This window comes from Cynara cardunculus, assembly GCF_001531365.2.
Source record: "Cynara cardunculus var. scolymus isolate 2C chromosome LG 1, CcrdV1, whole genome shotgun sequence".
Taxonomy (NCBI): domain Eukaryota; kingdom Viridiplantae; phylum Streptophyta; class Magnoliopsida; order Asterales; family Asteraceae; genus Cynara; species Cynara cardunculus.
The window spans coordinates 17,483,747-17,497,906 of NC_037528.1; the positions used below are offsets into that span (position 1 = coordinate 17,483,747).

Genomic DNA, 14,160 nt, shown 5'->3' on the forward strand with positions numbered 1-14,160 from the left:
GTATTCAATACGTAAAGAAACACAAAAACTAATAAATAATTTAAAAGTCGATAGTCGGTACCATAGTACACGACTTCCAATACTGTATACATTACTACCAGCCAACTGTAATCGATACCAATTTGACAGATTTGATACAAAATTGCCACCCCTCCCCTCCTCATGAATAAACCAAAATGCCTAACTGCATGCAAAGATATAGGCTCAATAAATAGATACATCCCTGTATCTGTCAATTGAACAGAAAATTGTACTCCCTCTGCTTCCATGCAAATAATTCATACAAATGATCAGTAAAAGACTCAGGAAACTAACCTCACATCAGCATCCACATTGTGAACAAGAAAACCATTGTGATGACTGCTAAAACAAGCCGAAAAGACTGCGAAAACAAAGTGCAACATATCGTCGTCCAAGGAAAACAAATTAATTAGAAAAGTTGTAGTCGAGATTATACTTACCGCAATGGCCTTAATCCATCGTTTTGATGTACGGGAGACGGGATTAATTAGATCAATATAATCCTACACGTGTACGAAGATTAATGGTAAATGGAAAAATTAGAAAAGTTCAGGTAATTTGATGTAAATAGAGGACTAGAACTCGTAAGAACCTGAGATCATTATTAGTTGTTGTGGGGAGGGATATTAGTACAAGATGTGATGGGTAGTAAGTAAGGAACAAAACTTATTGTCCCAAAATTCAATGTCACTCACTGTCCTACCAATCATGTAAAGACACATCATTATTTTATTTAATATAGCTTTATGTTTATCTTTTGTCTATGATGATATGTATTCAGCTGATTGGTGGATAGGAAAAGGGTTGAGAAATTTTGGGACAAGAGATTTTCTTTCGTAAGTAAGATTAATTAAGAGATAAGCATGCTGACGTGTTTTGTATTATCAACAAGATTGTTGAGGTAATAGGAGATTAAGGCATTCCAGCCATCTTTAAGAATCCCCTGAACAGTCCTCTTACCAAATCTGAAAATCAAGACCAAACAGATTCAGGCTTGTCTAAAATACCCTTCAATATAGACGATAAAATGTCTAAAATACCCTTCAATAAAGACGGACAAAATGTCAAAAAATACCCTTCAATAAAGAGAGATAAAGAGCGGAATGCACATATTAAAAGTCTTGTATAAAGTTTACCTGACAAAATCTCCTTTCAAAGCAGGCGTGCCCGAATAATGGATGCTTATATCATCCCCGTGATTAGCCCAAACTGTTATATAACACGTAAGTAAACAAGGTTGTTTGTTAGCATGGTAAATGTGATTTTGAATAGGACCCCCAAAATTTTGGGGCCTAATTGTAGATTGTTTAGGATCTTTCATCAACGAATTTAAAAACTATAGCCCGCCCTCAGTGCCTCTCTAATTTCTATCAGAAAACAAAAGTAATATGCCTCCAAAAAGAAAACAAGGGTAATACCCTTGGTGCCTCTTTGTAAATTGTATATATGTATCTTTGTTTACCTCATTCTGTAGTGTAATCAAAAGTTTTAGGTGTAACTGGCCTCCAAAAAGATTGAAAAATCCTTATAAGAAAACATAGATATTTAACAGGAAGGAGGTTATAAAGAAAGCCCAATTAGCATCAGTACTTGTTTTGAAGCAGTCTTCAAAATCAGGTTGTGTGGTAAACTCCACAACACCAAGCCTTTCAAGTTGGAATTCCAACATTTTTCGTCCAATCATGCTCTGCACCAACAGCATAGAGTTACTAGATTGAACACCAAAAACAAATGTATGGATTAAAAGACAGAAATTAAAGTGTTATATATAGAGAGAGAGGAAAGTTCAGTTGCAAACTTGTTTTCTGTTGTGAACCGGGGGACAAAGGAGAAAGCAGACACATGTCCTCATTTGTTCCCATTCATCATGAATAATGAATGTGAATGTTTTACACCATTCATGATGAATATCCCATGAATGTCTAGAAACACATGGCGCTCTGACCACAACAGAACTTAAGTTTGCAATTGAATCTTCCCCTATATATATATACATACATACCTGTGTCACATTCGTACGGTCTAGACAATCAATAGAATTTGTGCGCACAATTCCAACTTGTCTTTCAACCTTTTCACCCTTTTCGCTTAACATATAGCAACTAGATACCATTTAAAAACACATTACAAGGATTCTATATTATATGGGAAGAATGAGATACAGTTTTATGAATACTTATTGGGTATGAAGATGAAAGATACCTATTTTTATGCAGAAAATCCTTAATTTCTGCATAAAGCATAGATAGGCGCTCAAAATGAACATGTCCACAAATGCCATGGAAGTCGAAGTGCAAGTATCTACACAAGTTAGCCGATTAATCATATAAGAAACTGGAAAATAGATAGAGTTGTACCTCATATCATCACTAACAATATTCTGCACTGAGGTGGCAAACTTTTCACTTAACTTTCCCTCGTCACCATGCTAAAAAACAAAAAGAAATACGTGATTCTTGCATGATTGCTTGTATTTCTGTTGTAAAAAAATGTTGGTGATTTTAGCATCATCAAGCATTTTGATGTAATTATGATTTACTAGGGATTGACTAGGTGATAGAATAATTAGAACGTGAGTTAGGAGGTGTGGAGTGCACACTTACAAATGTTGCCCCTATCACCTTACCCCAACAGGGGTCCAAGGGGCAGTCCGTTTAGCAGGCGGGGTAGAGGGGGCCGCCCTTGCTGGGTTTGGGGCAGCACCTGAAACCTCTACGGATTTTATGAAGAGGATTACTTGGTAAATTTGAGTTTGTGAACATTCTGAGTGAAATTCAGAAGGGTAGATACTTGGTTCATTTTGGAGACTAAGTATGGACTCAGAAGCTTCTCACTCAGAGCTTCTTAATCATTTCAACCTTATCCACAAGCAATTATAACTGTTGTACAATTATCTATTAACTGCCTAACTTCCCCATAACCGTCGATATCTCACTTATATATATAAAACGCTTTATCTAGGGTGAGTTTTTGCCTTAAGAACAAGAATGACTTCTTGGATTATCTCATTTCAACATATACATAATCCAAGAACTATCCAAGTGACTGTAAACATGAAACCAGATTCTCAACAAAAAATCATGAGATGAGAAAACTGTATATACCTTGCTAACAAGATCAATAGCTAAAACATTTCCATATTTCTTCCTTAAACCCAGAAAATGGCGTTCAGCAACTTGAGCCTGCAGAACAAGGTATAAGACTAGCTGTGAGGTAGATGAAAGACGGAGAAAGAGTTAAGCATGGTGCACTGACCGCTTCCTCATGTCTCAAAATTTTGAACTTAGACTTCAATGTCAAACCAACCCTTTGTTCCCAAAGAAAGGGTATCGACCCTCGGACCTACACAACCAACAATAGTATGTTGCAATATGAAATATATAGCATTTCATATGTCAAACACATTTTTTAGAATCTAATTGCATTTCTTGAGAAGAACTGTTGATAAAAACAGCAAATACATTCATTATAAGAGGAAAATGGTGAGTAAACCTGCACAAATGACGAGGTACACCCTTTTAACTGTATGATTTGTTCACTTTCCACAAAATTTGCTACATAACCATCAGAATCAGCTCCTCTTCTCCACAGCCGAGTCCCTGACCATAGGTCAAACAAAGCAGTCATGTGAAACTTATATCAATTATTTAACAATTGGATTGATGCAGTGAAATTATTGACACAACCCAACTAAGTTTATGATCCATAATGTCAGTTGCTAATAAGGATTAATACAGGTGATGATCCAATTAAACCAAAAGTGAGTATAAGATAGAATCATACCTTTTTTCCTAGTGCACCTCCGTGCAATCAGGATGACATCTATAATATCTAAACCAATGGTCGACTGAAAGCTTTGGAAAGCTAGTAATTAATAAATTGAGGAAAAGTGAATTGATGGAGAATGCACTCCTAGTTATGCACAAGATGAAGCTGATCAACCAAATGAGATGCAATAGAGCAATAAGTTGCTAAAACAAATGATAGTGACCAAAAGGATACACCCTTGAATAATAGGAAGCATGTAAGGATCAAGCTGCAAGCACATAATGACAAATTACTCAGATGTTCAAAAAGGAACTAATGAACATAGAGGTGCTCAAAATTTACTAAAAAAACATACCTTCTTATCTACGAAAGCTTCCAACAAATAGGTGTTCCATAGAAACCTTGAATCTGCCTATGCTAGGAAACTCTCAGGTGTGTTAAAGTTCGTTAAGTGAGTCAAAATCGCATATCAAATGCTCAAAGATGGTAATTCTTGATATATACAAATACATATAACCCTGAGAAATGGATTCGAGCTTTACATACAAGTATAAGCACATCAAAGACATCATTCAGACACTTACTTGTCTCCAGAGTGGAAGCAACTTTGATTCATCATCCAATTCATTCAAACATTGGGTACTGCAAAATGAACCAGCAAAAACAATTTTGTGACCAAAAACTTGATAGCAAGTTCTCCTGATTAGGGGAATTAATGGCTGATCTAATGCGTAAAATCTAGCAAAGATAAGGACCTTAGTGTTATATTGACATCATATGAAAAATAGAGGCCGGGAGTCTTCTCTGTAACTTTTAAGAGATTAGAAAATTCAGACTCCATTTTTTTCTGCCAGAAATGGGAGGCGTTAGACGATTGCATACATTAACCAAAACTGTTAACAAACATGCAAAAGCAAATACAGTAACCTACAGTAGTTTCACCTCTTGCTTAGAAGAATTTCTTGAGGATTGATCACAAGGGAGGACTTTGAGTGACACAACTTTGAAGATGTGATGCCCCAAGTAAGTTCCAACGGTTTTACGTTCACTAATAACTAATAAATATGATCCTACAACCATAGAAAACATAGTTCAAGAGTCATGAAAAACCACCATTAGAACAGCATATGATCAGCATCAACATTCAACTCCAATAAGTATTTCTTCCCTCTTTGTTTTTTTTTGTTTGTTCATCAGAATTCTCTTTTTCTCCAAGTATCAATTCATAAGAATCATTTGATTCAAAGCATTAGCAAAGTAATCATCATCTAACCTGCCAATAGCTTTAGCATCCCAATAACACCGAAAATTGGCTGAAATTTGGGAACAAAATGCTTGGCACACTGCGCAAACTCATCTACATGAACAACAGATCACATTCATCAACTATCATCCAAACATAAACATTACACCATCGGCTATATTCAGCATGGATGATTGTTAGACTATCAAATATCAATGAAAATTAGCAAACCAAAATACAAAGATGGTTAACAAACCGACAAGAGTCGTGGAGCCATCATCACGACTCACGGCTAACCAAGAACCAGAAGAACCATCAATGGGTTGCACAATATATCGATCGGGAAACTCCCATAACCTCATTCGCCTATACAGTTTATGGGAAGGATCGACCTTCTTCATAGTTGTTGATTGGACTCGATTACAGTTTTCTTTCAGAAATCGGAATGAATGTAACAGCCGATCTCGGTGTGAGTTCGCATGTCTGTATGGATTTTTTTATTTACAATAACCCCCTGTACTATGCTATAATTACACTAATTACCTCCATTATGAAATTTTCTTTTATTCGTGTTTCTCATAACATTTTTTGATTATTCGTTATATTTTTTAAACGATTAATTTTCTGTCTTTCCCATTCTTTTATTTAAATGTATTCGATTTATTTACGAAAATCCATTTTGGATTGGGTTTTATAGAAATTAAATTTATGTAAAATACAAGGGAGTAGTGTGTAATTATAACATAGTATAGGGACAATTATTGTAAATAAAATCCATACAAGTTCTCCGAGATTGGCGCGTTTCCATTGATATGGTTTTATTTTCCGCTCTTCTTCACTCTAATCTAACCCCTTTTTGTGTTTCTGTTAAAAATCAAGAAAAAACCCAAATCAATCAAGAATCGTAGCAAAAGAAAACAATCAAGAAAAAACCCAAATCAATCAAGAATCGTAGCAAAAGAAAACAATCAAGAACAATGATGGTGAAAGCCCTTCCTTCCCAGAAACTCTATACGCGTATGAGGTTATGGGAGTTTCCTGATCAATACATTGTGGAACCTACTGATGGTTCTTCTGGTTCTTGTTTAGCTGTCAGTCGTGTTAATGGTTCAATGACTCTCGTTGGTTTGTTCTTGATCTCGTTATTTAGTTTGCAAATTTTTGTTGATTCTTGATTAGTGTAATCAACACCTAATATCCCAAATGTAGTAGATGGGGTTAACCGTGATTATGGCCGTCCACATGATTTGATGACCAGAATGGTGGTGGTTGTCACTTGATCGGCCGTTTTCATAATTGGATATAGTAGTTGGTGAATGTAATCTTTTGTTCATGTAGATGAAGTTCCGCGGTTTACCACTCCTCGAGTTCCCAAAATTCAGACTGTTTTTGGTGTTATTGGGATGCTAAAACTATTGGCAGGTCAGATTATGATCACTGCAAATGCTTTGAATCAATTTTAATTATGTGGTTTGATAGTTTTGTAGAACAGTTGATAACTCAGCTATAGTTTGATTGGTATTTATGGAGTTAAGGGTTTTTAATGATTCCTAAAAATCCATACCTGGAGATTACTAGTTTCCCCTTTGCTTCACACTTCTTCCAACAGCAAATGAGAATCTTGATGAAGAAATGAAAACATGGAGGAAAGAAATGTGTTTTGGAGCCGATTTTGCACTTTGTATATGCTCATTTATTGGTAGATTTTGTGATTCTTGAACTGTTTTTCTATGCTTTCAGGATCATACTTATTAGTTATTACGGAACGTGAATCTGTTGGAACTTACTTGGGGCATCCCATCTTCAAAGTTTTGACACTAAAAGTCTTCCCTTGTGATCATTCCTTGAAAAATTCTCCTGAAGAACAGGTGAAAAAACTACTGTAGGTTACTCTTTTTGCTTCTGTTGTTACCCGTGATATATACACTTGTCTAACGCTTCCCATTTCTGGCAGAAAAGAATGGAGTCCGAATTTTCTAATCTTTTAAAAGTGGCAGAGAAAACTACTGGTCTCTATTTTTCATATGATGTCAATATAACATTGAGGTCCTTACCTTCTCTAGATTTAACTTTTTAGAAATCAGCCAATCCCCATCATCAAGTTTTTGGTTACAATGGTAGTGAAAATTGTGTTTTTGGCGGTTTCATCTTGTAGAGTCCAGCGTTTGAACGAATTGGGTGATGAATCAAAGTTGCTTCCTCTCTGGAGACAGGTGAGTGTTTCTCCAATTAAATGTCTTTGATGTGTTTGTACTTGTATCTAAGCTTGAGTCGGTTTCTCATCTCAAGGCTACTAATCCCATGGGACCCAGAAGATAACAATCATTAAATCGCCAGTGGCTCTCTGGAGACTTGAACTGGCTACCAATGGGGAGGAGCCCAAGGCCTAACATTTATTTGCCTATGTATATTGAAATAAAAAGGACAATTTTCAACATATGATGGGCCATTTTCACTTTCTCTTAATGTATCTTTAACATGCTTGGAGTTTCCTTGCATAGGCAGAGCCGCGGTTCCTATGGAACAACTATATGTTGGAAGTTTTCATAGATAACAAGGTTTGTCTTTTCAGTAGATTTCGAGCACCTCTCTATCTACTTGATTCACATGTGAATAACAACTCTCTGTGCTTGCAGCTTGATCCTTACATGCTTCCTGTTATTCAAGGGTGTATCCTTTTTGTCCTTAAAATGATTTTGCAATTTATTGCTCTATAATGGATGCATCTCATTTGGTTGATCAGCTTCAGCTTGTGCATAACCATGAGTGAATCCTCCACCATTCTTTTTCTTTTATCCTAACTTATTACTAGCTTTCCAAAGCTTTCAGTCCGCCATTGGTTTAGATATTATAGACGTCACCCTGATTGCACGGAGGTGCACTAGGAGAACAGGTATGGTTCTATCTTATAGTCACTTTTTGGTTTGTATTATTAGCAACTGACATTATGGATCATAAACTTAGTTGGGTTGTTTCAATAATTTCACTGCATCCATTCAATCGTTATATAATTGCTATAAGTTTCACCTGACTGCTTAGTTTGATCTTTTGTCAGGGACTCGGCTGTGGAGAAGAGGAGCTGATTCTGATGGTTATGTAGCAAATTTTGTGGAAAGTGAACAAATTATACAGTTAAAAGGGTTTATTGCATCGTTTGTGCAGGTTTACTTTCATATACGTTGTTTTCTCTTATAATGGATGTATTTGATGTTTTTATCAACAATCCTTTCAAGAAACACGCTTAAGGGATGTTTGGTTGGTTTTTCATTAAGTCCTGTATAAATAAAGTTGTTTGTGTGGGTGGATTCATTCAATAATTTGTCTATATGGATTGGGAGGGTTTTTTCATAGATGGAAGGAGCATGCTTTTAGTTGGGAGGGGCACGTTTGGAGAAATAAATTGGCTTTCTGCATAAACTCCCCCTGAAGCTTACTGATAAGCCATCCTCTCTATCATTAAGTCATTACTAAACAGTCATGTCTAGCTTATCAAATAACTTGTGAGTCACATTAAGCTTATTAAGCTGCTAACAAACAGGCCCTTAGATTCTATAAAAGTGTTTCATCTTTTTAACACCCCCACATGGTACTTCTGGATATTTGCTTCACCAGTGGCCCAAATTATTTTTGATACATCACAAGGATTTCCTACCCCTTTTAGATGGATGACAGCACTACAAATACCATTGCTGGTTTTGTAGGTCCGAGGTTCGATGCCCTTTCTATGGGAACAAATTGTTGATTTGACATACAAGCCAAAGTTCGATATTTTGAGACCTGAGGAAGCGGTGTGTTCACCATGCTTAACTCTTTCAGCACTTTTCAAGTATTCTTGATGTGCTTCTATTTCTCAGCTAGCTGACAGTCTTCTATGATCATTTCTGCAGCCTCGAGTTGCTGAACGACATTTTCTGGATTTAAGGAAGAAATATGGAAATGTTTTAGCTGTTGATCTTGTCAATACGGTATATATAGTATTCTCATATCACGATCTTTCACTGATGATAACAATATGTTGTTGTTTTGCAACTTATCATGCAAGAATGTGGTTAATTTAGTTCTTCATTTTTTATTTTTTAGCATGGTGGCGAGGGACGGTTGACTGAACAGTTTGCCACTTCAGTTCAAGATATTCTTAATGATGATGTGAGGTACAATCCTTTATGATCTTATTTAAGTTTTTGTGTATATATATATATATATATTCTCTGCTATATGCTAAATTGGCTGATTTGTGTAGATACTTGCACTTTGATTTCCACCACATTTGTGGACATGTTCATTTTGAGCGCCTATCTATCCTCTACGAACAAATTGAAGATTTTTTGATCAAAAATAGGTATCTTTTATCTTCATACCACAATAAATATGTTCTGCGGGAGTTTGAAACTTTTTGGTACCATTCATCAAACTGTGTTTCATTCTTTCTATCATAATCTCTTTATTTGTTCTTCAAATGGTAGGTACTATTTGTTAAACGAGAAGGGTGAAAAGGTTGAAGCACAAGTTGGAATCGTGAGGACGAATTGTGTTGATTGTCTAGACCGGACGAATGTGACACAAGTATATTTACTTTTCTACCCTTTGTTTGTTTATAGCTCAAGTGAAAAAGGATGAAAAGGTTGAAGCACAACTTATAGTGGTTGTATGCCTGGAGTCCCTAATCATTTGCAAACCTCCTATACAAACCAAACAATTGAGATATTTATGGAAATGATAATGGTTCATTTATTATGATCTGGATATTTATTGAAGATGATCATAGTTCCTTCATTGTGATCAATGCTTTAGATTAGGAAACAATCAAAATATTCACGGAACCAGGTATACATTAGACTAGATGGACGGTTGAGATTGGTTTGTAAGGTTTGCAAACAATTGCGACTTTGTATGCCCGTTAGTTCTTTTTTAGCTTTTAGTATTTGATGTTCAATCTAGTAACGCGATGCTCTTGGCGCAGAGCATGATTGGGCGAAAAATGTTGGAATTCCAGCTTCAAAGGCTTGGTGTTTTTGATGCTGAAGAAACCATTAGCGCACATCCTAATATTGATGACTGCTTCAAAATATGTACGTACACCATTCCTGATTGATAGATATTTCTTCAGTCGTGCATTCTTACATTTTCATACGTTAATATACTTGAATAACAGTATGGGCTAACCACGGGGATGATATAAGCATCCAGTATTCAGGCACGCCTGCTTTAAAAGGAGATTTTGTCAGGTAAACTGTTAGGAAGTTTAAAAGGTAGTCTATCCTCCATGAAAATTTCAGTACTTTCCTAGAATGTTTCATGGTTAAAATTACCTATTTACCCATTAACCAATAGATTGAAGGTATTGATTTGGGCCGACTGGATTCTTTTATCGAGTCTTCATTGAAGGGTATTTTAGACATTTGAAACATTCTTTCCGAATGCCAAAGTAGTGTGTTTTAGACATTTGAAACATTCTTTCAGATTTGGTAAGAGAACTCTTCAAGGGATTCTTAAAGATGGTTGGAACGCCTTAATGCGCTATTACCTTAACAATTTCGTTGATGGTACAAAGCAGGTCCGTGTGCTTATCTTCTAAGGCTCAACCCCAAACAGATAAAACATTTATATGATTTTGAAAATTTCCCCAACACCAGTTTCCTACTAACATGAATATAATTTAAGGTTTATTTTTTCTTCATGTGTAGGATTCGATTGATCTACTTCAAGGTCATTATATTGTTTCCGTCTCCCGTGATATGGCTCCTACGATACCAAAAAGAGGGATTGAGGCCATTGCAGTAAGTACAGTTGAACCGCTCTACTCTTTGAGGTGGAGGTCAGGTCTTCTCCCCTGACCCCACCTCCAGATGGGATATATGGGCTTGTTTAGTTTGTTTGTTTTTTCAGATTTTCTGTTCTCATTCTCCACAGTCCACACCAACCCTGCTTATAAGTTTTGATTATGGAACTCTGCTTTACCAACCTAATTTGTTTAGCTGAATGATGATTGTGTTGCTTTTTGCAGTCTTTACCGCTTGCTTTAGCGCTGATCACAACGGGTTTATTTTTCACAATGGTGTCTCTTACGCGAGGTGAGTTGGTGTTCGTTTGTGTTGTATAAGCTGTCCAAGAAACACTAGTTATTCTTGCAGAGTGTTACATTCATGATCCATGGGTGTTTGATTTTGACTTAATGAGCTTAACAAACTCGGGGCAGTTTACTAAACCCCTACCACCTTTACCGCCTCTTACCAGGTAAAAAACCCTTACCCGATCAAAGATGACAGTGTTAATCAACAATCTTATGGTTACCATTTGTTGACTAAGAATCTTACCCGGTAAGTAAGGGTGGGTCAGTGCTTACCGACCCTGTTAGAGATGGTGATGCTTACCAACAATCTTCTTTTATGAAGGTGGTGATTTTTACCACACAATCCATTGTCGGTCCCATTGAATGGGACCTGCAATGATTTGTGTCTCCATGGCCTATTCTTTATGAAGGGGGAGTTTTCACAGAAACAGTATCTCTATGGGATATACTGAGCTTGTTTTGATCTGGTTTTAACTTAGAAAGGTTCTCTGAATAGAAAATGTTGCAATGTTCATTATAACTCTCAAGATAGAAACCAAAGGGACTTTGGTCTAGTGGTATGTGAGTCATTGGTTTCCTAGGAGGTCAAGGGTTCAAACCTCACCAAAGTCGTATATAAATATTATATACTTCAAAAAGAAAGTCTTAAGATATAAATTATATAATCTTTTTTTTTCATGTTCATCAAAGACTTGATCGATTTACTTATCAAGTCCATATCTTTTATGCAGTTCGGAACGATCTTTGGCAGTTACTGTTTTCTATTTTGTGGGGCGGACTTAGTATAGGCATTGCAATATTCGTGAGAGCCAATGGTCGAGTTTTCTGTAATCGACCCCGTCTGCACAAGCCTCCCCGTTGATTAATGGCTCAGGGTTAGTTACTTTGCTTGTAACGTGGAATGATTTTAGTTCATTATCAGAAGTCGTATGTAACAATGTACCTCGGTTTGTTCCAATCGTTGCATTTATTCATATTAAAAAAGATGTGATTTTATTGAATTTTTATAAGATTTTTGTTTATATCAACATTAATTGTTTTTTTTTAATATATTTTAAAAGTTGTGAGTTAAAAGATGTTCAAATAAAAACGCTCGTGTAAAAAGTCTATTCTTTGACTTTGTGAATTAAAGTTTTCTTCCAAGTAATTGATTTTCTTTTTGAAAATATTTCTTCTTTCTCCATTTCTATTTCACAAAACAAATAAAAGCATGTAATACCGGTGACGGATTCATGAATTTTTCCGAGCGGATGCATCTTAAGGTGAATCAAGTGTTTACAAATTAGTGTTTATCTAGAGGAAAACTGGAAAAAAAAAATGAAAAACCAGTATGCATATGTGCATACTGGTAATTTTAAGCACTTTGTCTAGTACGCACATGTGCATAACATGAACACGTGCATAACATGAACACGTGCATAAAAACTAAGAAATGACTTCAATTACCAGTATGGACATGTGCATACCATCCAAATGAACGGTTACCAGGGTCCATCCAAAGAAAAATATTGTATCTACTTTTAAGCATCTAAACCATTCAGGGTCCATCGTTTAAATGCTTAATTCAATAATCAGATGCACAGAAGCTGTTCGGATATTAATAGGTCCGTCCCTACATAACACCATTTTCATTTCACCGTATAACATACGAAATGAAATAAACCACAAAATAAAAATCATAAATTATGCACTTAGCATGAAATAACACGTAATTTCTTTATTGGTGATATTGCAATCCATATCTAAAATAAATTCTACCAACAACTAATTCTAAGAATTTGTTGCGGGGAGGATTTAAGGTTTAGGGTTTAGGGTTTAGGGTGTGCGTAAGGAGGCCAGTAAAGATGGAACTCGATCTTGTAAGTAACGGTTAATCCTACTAAGTTGACAGGAGATGATGTCACGTAACCTTGAACGAACAAAAAGTCGCCGGTGCCTCCTACGACGGGATGATTTGAAGGTTTAGTGTTATGTGTAACACCAACAACGGAGATCGACCCTTTGTGCTTTTTCACATTCAAAGTGATCTTGGCGATGGAGATGCTTTGAAGCCCATCTAATCCTGAAGTGATGGAGGTTCCTTGGGCTGTTCCAACAACCTTGGAAGTGTAGTCTGGTTTCAGAGTCAAGGGATCCTGAAAGGCAAACAGGGTCCCAAACGGAGTAGTTGTTTGGCTAACTGGTGGTCCTGCTACTCCGTTTACGATGATGTAACCGGTTTTGTTTATGGTTTCGTGTTGAAAGAGTGAAAAGTGGAGAGATTTGAGTCCGTCGTGGTGGTGGTGGTGATGGTGGTGGTGGTGGTGGTGGTGGTTGGTGGTGGCGGCTTGAAGTGGATGAAGGACAAAGAGAAGGATGGCTAAAAATGAGTATAAATGCATAAAGGAAGCCATTGCAAGTGGAAATGTGAAAGCCAATGGTACGATGAAACATACATACATATCTCTCTCTCTCTCTCTCTATATATATATATATACATATATAAATATATATATATACAAATGGTTTTGATATTGTAAATTTCAAAAAAGTCCATTTTGTGAAGATTCCGTTATAGTCCGAGTAATATGGATAATCATAGAGTATAACAAATCGACGACAATGAGAATGAAAAAGCTAAAAACGTCTACGAATACATTCGGAATTCAAATTCCGAAAGTGAAGAAAATGATCAAACCGTTTACGCACATGTTCACTCAAACATCGACATATGTGTTCACTCGTGCACATATGTGTTCAATTGGTTCACACAATATGTCCATTTGGTTCACACACATGTTTCAATTGTTCATTAGGTTCATACATTGTTTTGATGAAGATTATGAACCTAATTTTTCAATTGTTCATTAGGTTCACACATTGTTCATTAGGTTCACACACATGTTTCAATCTTATCTGGATGCCGTTGCCTGGTAATCCTTCCAAATCCTCTATTGTTTTGATGAAGATTATGAACCTAATTTTTAGCTACTGATTTAAGATATTGATCGATGAGATTGACGGTTTCTTTATTGATTGGAAGTTACAGAATAGGCTGATAAAATAGGATACGTTAAGA

The 14,160-nt window shown here is 36.1% G+C and overlaps 3 protein-coding genes across 3 annotated transcripts; 1 reads left to right on the forward strand and 2 right to left on the reverse strand.

Moving 5' to 3' along the window:
• Positions 1 to 316: 316 nt before the first annotated feature.
• Positions 317 to 5,433, reverse strand: LOC112519489 (phosphoinositide phosphatase SAC6-like). The gene is made up of 19 exons (XM_025127680.1): positions 5,289 to 5,433; positions 5,063 to 5,146; positions 4,732 to 4,859; positions 4,545 to 4,636; positions 4,374 to 4,431; positions 4,145 to 4,201; positions 4,024 to 4,057; positions 3,805 to 3,885; positions 3,514 to 3,620; positions 3,277 to 3,363; positions 3,126 to 3,203; positions 2,379 to 2,449; positions 2,224 to 2,322; positions 2,024 to 2,123; positions 1,612 to 1,708; positions 1,158 to 1,230; positions 893 to 986; positions 462 to 524; positions 317 to 382 (listed from the first exon to the last, which is right to left on the reverse strand). Exons 1-19 carry the CDS (start codon positions 5,431 to 5,433, stop codon positions 317 to 319), a joined length of 1,614 nt encoding a protein of 537 aa, XP_024983448.1.
• Positions 5,434 to 6,009: 576 nt separating this feature from the next.
• LOC112526695 (phosphoinositide phosphatase SAC6) lies at positions 6,010 to 11,994 on the forward strand. The gene is made up of 20 exons (XM_025137086.1): positions 6,010 to 6,157; positions 6,371 to 6,454; positions 6,773 to 6,900; positions 6,987 to 7,078; positions 7,188 to 7,245; positions 7,534 to 7,590; positions 7,669 to 7,702; positions 7,845 to 7,925; positions 8,088 to 8,194; positions 8,734 to 8,820; positions 8,920 to 8,997; positions 9,113 to 9,183; positions 9,273 to 9,371; positions 9,496 to 9,595; positions 9,993 to 10,101; positions 10,185 to 10,257; positions 10,493 to 10,586; positions 10,717 to 10,809; positions 11,037 to 11,103; positions 11,834 to 11,994. Exons 1-20 carry the CDS (start codon positions 6,010 to 6,012, stop codon positions 11,962 to 11,964), a joined length of 1,791 nt encoding a protein of 596 aa, XP_024992854.1. The 3' UTR covers positions 11,965 to 11,994.
• A 705-nt stretch (positions 11,995 to 12,699) lies between these two features.
• On the reverse strand, positions 12,700 to 13,557 carry LOC112525255 (dirigent protein 19-like). The gene has a single exon (XM_025135299.1). The coding sequence runs from the start codon at positions 13,541 to 13,543 to the stop codon at positions 12,911 to 12,913; it is 633 nt and encodes a 210-aa protein (XP_024991067.1). The 5' UTR covers positions 13,544 to 13,557; the 3' UTR covers positions 12,700 to 12,910.
• Between the last annotated feature and the right edge of the window lie 603 nt (positions 13,558 to 14,160).

What these genes read in the sequence shown, in the direction of transcription:
- LOC112519489 (XM_025127680.1), bottom strand. Translation starts at nt 5,433, where the DNA reads ATGAAGAAGGTCGATCCTTCCCATAAACTGTATAGGCGAATGAGGTTA. An exon ending in TGCTTCCACTCTGGAGACAA is followed by an intron (nt 4,202 to 4,373) that starts GTAAGTGTCTGA and finishes TTCCTAGCATAG; the next exon opens with GCAGATTCAAGGTTTCTATG. An exon ending in TTTTGAGACATGAGGAAGCG is followed by an intron (nt 3,204 to 3,276) that starts GTCAGTGCACCA and finishes CTTGTTCTGCAG; the next exon opens with GCTCAAGTTGCTGAACGCCA.
- LOC112526695 (XM_025137086.1), top strand. Translation starts at nt 6,010, where the DNA reads ATGATGGTGAAAGCCCTTCCTTCCCAGAAACTCTATACGCGTATGAGG. An exon ending in GATGCTAAAACTATTGGCAG is followed by an intron (nt 6,455 to 6,772) that starts GTCAGATTATGA and finishes CTATGCTTTCAG; the next exon opens with GATCATACTTATTAGTTATT. An exon ending in ATTCTTAATGATGATGTGAG is followed by an intron (nt 9,184 to 9,272) that starts GTACAATCCTTT and finishes TGATTTGTGTAG; the next exon opens with ATACTTGCACTTTGATTTCC.
- LOC112525255 (XM_025135299.1), bottom strand. Translation starts at nt 13,543, where the DNA reads ATGTATGTATGTTTCATCGTACCATTGGCTTTCACATTTCCACTTGCA.